This window comes from Phyllostomus hastatus, unplaced genomic scaffold, assembly GCF_019186645.2.
Source record: "Phyllostomus hastatus isolate PE091 unplaced genomic scaffold, TTU_PhHast_1.1 phas_contig_29, whole genome shotgun sequence".
NCBI lineage: Eukaryota > Metazoa > Chordata > Mammalia > Chiroptera > Phyllostomidae > Phyllostomus > Phyllostomus hastatus.
This window is the reverse complement of record NW_025333835.1, coordinates 6,457,170-6,465,899: the sequence shown is the minus strand read 5'-3', so window position 1 is coordinate 6,465,899 and position 8,730 is coordinate 6,457,170. Positions and strand designations below refer to the sequence as shown.

General features: G+C 51.4%; 1 protein-coding gene across 1 annotated transcript; it reads left to right on the top strand.

Annotated features, from left to right (window-relative positions):
• The first annotated feature begins 1,529 nt into the window (after positions 1–1,529).
• On the top strand, positions 1,530–6,374 carry PCDH8 (protocadherin 8). Its single transcript, XM_045839155.1, has 3 exons — positions 1,530–4,494; positions 4,682–4,889; positions 5,412–6,374. The coding sequence occupies exons 1-3, from the start codon at positions 1,858–1,860 to the stop codon at positions 5,783–5,785; spliced, it is 3,219 nt and encodes a 1,072-aa protein (XP_045695111.1). The 5' UTR covers positions 1,530–1,857; the 3' UTR covers positions 5,786–6,374.
• Positions 6,375–8,730: the final 2,356 nt, after the last annotated feature.

Genomic DNA, 8,730 nt, shown 5'->3' with positions numbered 1-8,730 from the left:
CTACATTTGTTTGCTTCCAGGCAAGCACCTCCTTCATTCTCTGCCACCCCCACGACCCACCCAGCTCTCTGTTTTGTCTCTTTATTCTGGGAAGAATCCTGTATCTTTGGGGGGGGGGACTGAGAGTGGGAACAGGACACACTCCCTCGGGTTTGAGAGATAGGATGCTGAGAGCAGGACTGAAATCAAGATTGAAGAATGTTTACTGAATGCAGTTTGATCATCAAATCCAACGTCTTTTTTTAGTGTTCTAGTATGTGACTTTTGTTGTTACCTTTCCTCTTTCGAGTACATTTTCATAGCTTGCCCAATAAAGCTCTTCAACAAGAATCAGTAAGAATTCCTCTTGTTCCTGCTCAAAGCCCCATCTCCCTAATCTTCAGAGATACTGGAGGGGGATACCTGTGGAGTCAGCACCATGGCTGACCAGACCCGGAACACACCCAGCCCAGAGCTTGGCAATGCCGAAGCTCAACACTTTCTTCTTAGGCAGATGGTTAAGTTCCCCCAGGTTCATGCCAGGTTTCAAGGTCATGCTGTGATTTTGTTCTTCTGGAAAGGGATGAGTGTTGCTTCCCAGAGCAGCCCTATTTAAACAGAAAGAAAATCCTCTAAATAGGCGGAACAAGGCATCAGGAGGGAAAGTTCTCCAAATACACTATAATACGAGTTGGGCATTGTGTGGAATTCAGTGTCCATCACCGTTTAGCCAGAGAGCTATGGCAGTCATTGGGAATGAATAGAGGAACATAATGGATACATGTGGCGTTGGCTCATTATATTCAAGTTAGTCCAACTCCACTGTGGAAACTGTTCGTTTCTCTTCCCTTAGCTTGTCACAGTGAAATAATACAGACATTGGGGCCTCCAATGGGATCTCCTGCCACGCCATTCTATTTCCACTGCTAACGAGGGCTTCATACGCCTTTGATACAGTCTGATCTTTGAAACCTTTCCAAATCTCCTCGAGCTTATGCTAAATCCTATTTGGAACTTTTTTCCTTCCCTGCTAGCGCCCAAGGCTTAAGAAAGCCATTTGGACAGTGACATGCATACTAACACATCGCAAGGCTCTTCTCTGAAAGGGAAATAGCAACTCTGATCACCGGGGCTCACACGAGAAAAACACAATTGCATACACAAATTTGAATAAAATCAATTTTCCCTTCTTTAGGATCCTTAATCAAGAGGCTATTCAGGGCGCCGTGGGAACCTGGGAGAGAAAGCAAGCATAGCCTCACCGGGCAGAGGAAGTCTTTGGAGGGGGCTGCGAGCGCTTGGAAGCCTCCCAGGTGCACAACGCAGGGACTGGGTGGGGGGTCCCGAGCTACCAGGGCGAAATCCCAGAGTGTTTGCTCTTAGGTCAAGCAGCCGGTACCGAGAGTCACAATGAACAAAACCTGTGCCAACTCCTCTCTCTACACGCAGAAAAGGAAAAGCAAAGGAGTGAAAGAAACAAAGGAAAGATTCCCTAATTTTCCTTTCTTGTTTTCCCCACTAAGCCTTTCCACATTAAAGGGATTGTCTGAGGCTGGCGTAGGAGCGGCGCGTGGAGGAGGTCTCCATTGGCTGCTAGGCTCGGGTGATTTGCATATCGACTGCTCTAAAAGCGGAGGCGGCGCGCTGCCGCGCAGCACCAGCGGAGAAGAGACAGTGAAAGGTGCTGGGTGAGGGCGGGTCCGCCCTGGTCCTCAAAGCTTGCTGGAGCGGAGGAGCTGCAGCCTGCCAGCAGACTTCTCCCGCACAGAGCTCGCAAAGAGCTTGCTCCCGAGGCTCCCTGGGACTCAAGTCTGGACCTGCAAACCAGAAAGGAATCTTTTTTTTCAGCCTTTTGGAATAGCACTTGGGGCTGGCAGCATGAGTCCAGTAAGGCGCGGGGGTAGCCCCTGCCTTTTACCCTTGCAGCTCTTCAGCCTCTGCTGGGTGCTCTCAGTGGCTCAGAGCAAGACAGTGCGATACAGCACCTTCGAGGAGGACGCCCCCGGCACGGTCATCGGGACCCTGGCTGAGGACCTGCATATGAAAGTGTCCGGAGACACAACCTTCCGCCTGATGAAGCAGTTCAACAGCTCGCTGCTACGGGTGCGAGAGGGCGACGGGCAGCTGACCGTCGGGGACGCGGGCCTGGACCGCGAGCGGCTCTGCGGCCAAGCCCCACAGTGCGTGCTGGCCTTCGACGTGGTCAGCTTTTCACAGGAGCAGTTCCGGCTGGTGCACGTGGAGGTGGAGGTGAGGGACATCAACGACCACGCGCCGCGCTTCCCCCGGGCCCAGATCCCCGTGGAGGTGTCCGAGGGCGCGGCCGTAGGCACTCGAATCCCCCTGGAGGTGCCGGTAGACGAGGACGTGGGCGCCAACGGGCTGCAGAGCGTTCGCCTGGCAGAGCCTCACAGCCCCTTCCGGGTGGAACTGCAGACTCGCGCGGACGGTGGCCAGTGTGCCGACCTGGTGCTACTGCAGGAGCTGGACCGCGAGAGCCAGGCCACGTACAGCCTGGAGCTGGTGGCCCAGGATGGAGGCCGCCCGCCACGCTCTTCTACTGCCGCCCTCAGCGTGCGCGTGCTGGACGCCAACGACCACAGCCCGGCCTTCCCGCAGGGCGCCGTGGCAGAGGTGGAGCTAGCAGAGGACGCGCCCGTTGGCTCGCTGCTACTCGACCTGGACGCGGCCGACCCCGACGAGGGTCCCAACGGCGACGTGGTGTTCTCCTTCGGCCCCCGCACCCCACCGGAAGCACGCCGACTCTTCCGCCTGGACCCCCGCTCGGGACGACTCACCCTCGCCGGACCCGTGGACTACGAGCGCCAGGACACGTACGAGCTGGACGTGCGGGCGCAGGACCGTGGCCCCGGGCCTCGCGCCGCCACCTGCAAGGTCATCGTGCGCATCCGAGACGTCAATGACAACGCACCGGACATCGCCATCACACCTCTAGCCGCCCCGGGCGCGCCCGCCGCCTCGCCCTTCGCCGCTGCCGCCGCCGCCGCCGCCGCTGCTTTCGGGGAGTCGGACACGACCTCCTCCACCGGGTCAGAGACGCCAGAGGCGGGTGCCATCTCGCTGGTGCCAGAGGGGGCGGCGCGCGAGAGCCTGGTGGCGCTGGTCAGCACCTCGGACAGGGACTCGGGCCCCAACGGGCAAGTGCGCTGCGCCCTCTATGGGCACGAGCACTTCCGGCTACAGCCGGCCTACGCGGGCAGCTACCTGGTGGTGACGGCCGCATCCTTGGACCGCGAGCGCATCGCCGAGTACAACCTAACTCTGGTAGCCGAGGACCGCGGCTCGCCCCCACTACGCACCGTGAGGCCCTACACGGTGCGCGTGGGTGATGAGAACGACAACGCGCCTCTCTTCACGCAGCGGGTCTACGAGGTGTCGGTGCGCGAGAACAACCCGCCTGGCGCCTACTTGGCCACGGTGGCCGCCCGGGACCCGGACCTGGGCCGTAATGGTCAGGTCACCTACCGGCTGGTGGAGGCCGAGGTGGGCCGCTCTGGGGGCGCTGTGTCCACCTATGTCTCAGTGGACCCGGCTACCGGAGCCATCTACGCTCTACGCAGCTTCGACTATGAGACTCTGCGCCAGCTCGATGTGCGCATCCAGGCGAGCGACGGCGGCTCCCCTCAGCTCTCCAGCAGCGCACTGGTGCAAGTGCGGGTACTGGACCAGAACGACCATGCGCCGGTCCTGGTGCACCCGGCGCCAGCCAACGGCTCCCTGGAAGTGGCAGTCCCCGGGAGAACTGCAAGGGACACAGCCGTGGCGCACGTGCAGGCCCAGGACGCAGACGAAGGTGCTAACGGAGAGCTGGCATTCGACCTCCTACAGCAGGAGCCTCGAGAAGCCTTCGCCATCGACCGCCGCACGGGGGAGATCGTGCTCACCGGCGATCTCTCGCAGGAGCCTCCCGGCCGAGTGTTTCGGGCGCTGCTGGTCGTGTCCGACGGCGGCCGTCCCCCGCTCTCCACCACTGCCACGGTCAGCTTCGTGGTCGCAGCAGGAGACGGGCTTGGGCCGGTGGTGCCCGTCAGTGCCGGGAGTCCGGAGCGCTCTCGCCCGCCGGGCTCGCGGCTCGCGGCGTCAGGGCCGGCGCTACAGTGGGATACGCCGCTGATCGTCATAATCGTGCTGGCTGGGAGCTGCACACTGCTGCTGGCCGCCATCATCGCCATCGCCACCACCTGCAATCGCCGCAAGAAGGAGGTGCGCAAAGGGGGGCCCCGCCGGGAAGAGCGGCCCGGGGCGGCGGGCGGCGGCGCCTCGGCTCCTGGCTCCCCGGAGGAGGCCGCCCGGGGAGCTGGGCCCAGACCCAACATGTTCGACGTGCTCACCTTCCCTGGCAGCGGCAAAGCGCCCTTTGGCAGCCCCGCGGCCGACGCGCCCCCGCCCGCTGTCGCGGCAGCCGAAGTGCCGGGCTCCGAGGGCGGCAGCGCCACAGGGGAAAGCTCCTGTCACTTCGAGGGGCAGCAGCGGCTCCGCGGCGCTCACGCCGAGGTGAGGCCTTCCTTCCGCTGGGTGCCCCCCTCCGTGCTCCGCGGACAGGCTGGGGGAAGAGACTGGAAGGGTCTGGGTGGGCGTGCGCAATGGATACCTAACCTGTCGCACTTGTTTTGTTTTGTTTTGTTTTGTTTCTTGTCCAACACTCACACCCCGCCCCGATTCCCCCCATTCCCTGCTGCAGCCCTACGGTGCCTCTCCGGGCTTCGGAAAGGAGCCGGCGCCCCCTGTGGCGGTCTGGAAAGGACACTCTTTCAACACCATCTCGGGCCGAGAAGCGGAGAAGTTCAGCGGCAAAGATAGTGGCAAAGGGGACAGTGATTTCAATGACAGCGACTCCGACGTCAGCGGGGACGCTCTGAAAAAGGATCTCATCAACCACATGCAGAGTGGTGAGGGCTCTTCTTTCCTTCCAAGTTCAACGTTCCTCCTCTCCCTCCCCTTTGGCCACTTCTTCCCTCTTCTCAGACTCTCTTCCCAATCCCACTCCCTCTTCCCCACTTTTTTCAGTCCTTGAGTTAGGGATCCAGCAGGCCTCACCCACTGAATTTTAAAACACAAGGTCGAAGCAGCTCCACCACTTGAATTAAGCACAGCCGCAGACTGGTAGGCAGAGGAGAGGCAGGGGTGATGCTAGCTATCTGCTTATCTTTTTCTATTTCTTTATTCATTCCTTCCTTCCTTTCTTTTCTTTTCTTTCTTTCTTTTATTTTTCTTCCAGCAAAAGAAGCTGAGCCAACTTGGAGTTAGGTGGCTTTACAGGAAGCAATATTCCTTTCAAATTTTGAGTCACTGGCGTTCATCTTTATACAGGTTTTCCTTTTCAGCCACCATGGCCCTTCCTGATGTTCTGAAAATGGAGGCATACCAATCTCAGTAATAATCGTGCTGTCTGTCTTTTTCTTTTATGTTAGGACTGTGGGCATGCACGGCTGAGTGTAAGATTCTGGGCCACTCTGACCGCTGCTGGAGCCCGTCGTGTGGAGCGCCCAACACACATCCCTCCACTCACCCACCAGCCCAGATGTCAACCTTCTGTAAGAGCACATCGCTGCCTCGAGATCCTCTGCGTAGAGACAATTACTACCAGGCCCAGCTGCCAAAGACGGTGGGGCTGCAGAGCGTCTATGAGAAAGTGCTGCACAGAGACTATGACAGGACAGTCACTCTGCTCTCCCCTCCTCGTCCAGGGAGGCTCCCAGACTTGCAGGAGATCGGGGTACCCCTCTATCAGTCCCCTCCTGGCAGGTACCTCTCCCCAAAGAAGGAAGCCAATGAAAATGTGTAACCCCGCGCTGCATGTCTACACACATACACAGGTTGCTCTGAGAAGCCCCTAAGTTATTGACCGGTTTCAGTGTTGTATATATAAATATGCAAGATGTGCCTTAAAATGAAGTTGTTGGAATCTATTTCCAATCACACTGGTACTGTTTGGTATTTGCAAACAAAAATGTAGTTAATGTAATTTTTATGAAATGTGTGCTGTATTTAATTTTTCTTATCATGCTATTGACTTTAATTTCACTTGCAGCTTGCCATTTTCTTAGTGTTTTTAACCTGTACATTGTGTAATGTAATGTTTGTATATAATGAAATTTTGTTATATTTTTATATAATAAAAGCTAAAGTGGAAGTTATTGCCAAAGGAAATGTCTGTAAGACAAAAAACAAAACATGTTGGAATTACTTAATGGAAATTTATCTTTTACCTGAAATAATCTAGTGTTTGAGAAGTTTTGCCTTGCCAAGTATAACTTGTATATCTTGAGTCTGTGGTAGATTTGAAGTTCAATGTTATTTAATTGCATTTGGTTTTCTGTAAACCATGTCACTTATAAGCACAGTAATAAAGGATTGGTCATGTGTTTGAAGAATCTGCTAGTTTCTTTTCTTGAAGTTGTGCACTACAGTCAGACATTCACAAGTAGTTTGAATACCAGAATTAAATCTTGGAAGGGCTAGTTATTTGACCACTATTAATGTTCACAGAAATATTAAACTTGTGGGATTAAGTATCAGAAATCCTCATCAAAGTATTAAAATATGTGTTGATTTTGAAAAACATGTGCATCTCCACAAACGTTAGGAACTCTGTGAATTGTTGCCCTTCCTTATTCACTCAACAGATATTTATGGAGCATATACCACAAAGTCAAGGAAAGCTGTTAGAGCTGTTCTTCACTAATTAAACAAACATTGAGTGAGATTTTACTAACCATAGTAATTCCTAGGAGCTGGGGTTCAAGTTTAAGAGGACACAGTCCCGAGGAGTTCTTAGCATCTTAGAAATGTTAGTATCAAAAAAGACACTCAAATTTATGGGTGAAATGGCATGATGCTTGTAATTTGCTTTCAAAATTTGCTATATAAAATAAGATTGATAAATATTTATTACTGTCAATGCTAGTATGGGTATGTGTGGGGGGTAATTATACCAATCTATTTGTGTGTTTGTGTTTGAAAATGTACATAATGGAAGGTTTTTAAGACCTAGACCTTATACTCTATGCATTCATTTAAAATTAAAATGATAATGAGAGCTAACATTTACTGAACAAGATTTTACATGAGCAAAGCTCCTTACAAAGCACTCTGCATGAATTGTCTCATTTAGTCCTCAATCTATCTCCTTGAGATGGGAACTATCATTATCTCCATTTCACAGATTTAAAGAAAAAAATGGGGCACAGTGAGGCTAGATAAAATACCCAAATTCACACTACTAATAAGTGGCCAGGATGAAAGTCAAACTTATTATTCAAGGCAAGAAAATAAAATGAGGGGAGAAAGGGAACATCATAATAGTGTTAACAATAAAAAAGCAAAACAGGAAAATGAAGCAACAAAAGTTATTTGTTTTTTTTTTGTTTTTTTACTTGAAAGAAACAAAGTGTTTAGGTGGAAAAGTCCCAATGCATTGCCTTTACTGCCTGATTATTGTTTAGCCATTTATACTTACAAAGTGCCTATGTTCCTTTATTACTAATTATAGAGTGTGAGGCACTGTAATGAATAAAGAAGTGCTCAAAGCTGCCTGTTGAAGTCATAATTGAAACCAGTGGTGGCTCCAAGCTGAACAGCAGGGTAGGCACACACAAGTGCTTCTCCACCCATGGCCTGTGCAAAGTTCTGCTGTTTCTACAGGCAACTGAGCTGAGCCTGTGTCTGACAAGCTCAGACTGCCCAGAATTCACATTCTGAAAGAAAACATTGGATGTGGCCAGATTATCAGACAGTTCCAACACCATGATAACCAGGTGCCAGGGGAGTAGACCTCCTATTCTAATATCTAAAGCTTTATTCTTGAGCAATCCCATCAAATGCAGAGCGGAAGAATAAATAATCCCACATTACAGTCTAAAAACATCCAGTCTCTGAAGGTGTTTGCTTGCTTTTGTTTTTCAAAAGTAAAATAATGTCAGTGTCATTATTTTATTTCATACTGTGCAAACTATTTCATTATTCCAAAAATTTGGTTTGCAAAACCTCTACAACTTCTTTGTCAGAATTTTCCCTTACACATATGACTATTGAAGACCTTATTTTTGCTTGGAACTTAAAAAATATCAAACACAATTCAGTCCTTAAAATTATTTTTTAAAAAATAAAAGAGGTGGGTGGGGTTCTTCTGGGGGTCAGCAGCAGGAACCCTCAGAGAAAACAGGCCTATATAAAAAAGGCTTCCTGTTTTCCTCCAAAATTGTTTATTCTCAAGCACATTTTTAGAAAACACATGTTTTATTAAATTAAATGAGATAATATATATGCAGCATACCTGGGACAATGCCTGGCTTATAGTAAAACCCACTATATTCTATCTCCCCCTTTCCTCACATTCCTTTGGAGCCAGTCTGTACTTTAACTGTCAGTGCAGCCCTGACCCCTAGGGAAAAAGAAACAGACTCAAGATGTCTGGTCTTGTTCTGACACTGGTTTAATCTCTTCACTTCTTCCACTTTCACTCATGTATAGTCAACACTCTACAAACAAGTAGGTCTAAAGTAAACTGCACAGGCAGACTCACCAGCCTTAGACAATTGTGATGGTACCGCCAATATCTCTGGAGATAGAGACCAACAACACTTGGGCACCTTGGCTGTGAGCACTGGGACCTGGGAAAGCCCTTGGGGAAGCAAGAGGTCACCTTGAAAGAGAAAGAGAAAGCCAGACTTTACCTTTTCACATTTTTATGTCTGGCCTCATTGACTTGGGTGTTCTTTGCTTCCTATA

Bases quoted from the DNA above. Each gene is read 5' to 3' on its own strand.
- PCDH8 (XM_045839155.1), top strand. From the start codon at position 1,858: ATGAGTCCAGTAAGGCGCGGGGGTAGCCCCTGCCTTTTACCCTTGCAG. The intron at 4,495-4,681 runs GTGAGGCCTTCC...TCCCTGCTGCAG, and splicing joins TCCGCGGCGCTCACGCCGAG to CCCTACGGTGCCTCTCCGGG. The intron at 4,890-5,411 runs GTGAGGGCTCTT...CTTTTATGTTAG, and splicing joins CATCAACCACATGCAGAGTG to GACTGTGGGCATGCACGGCT.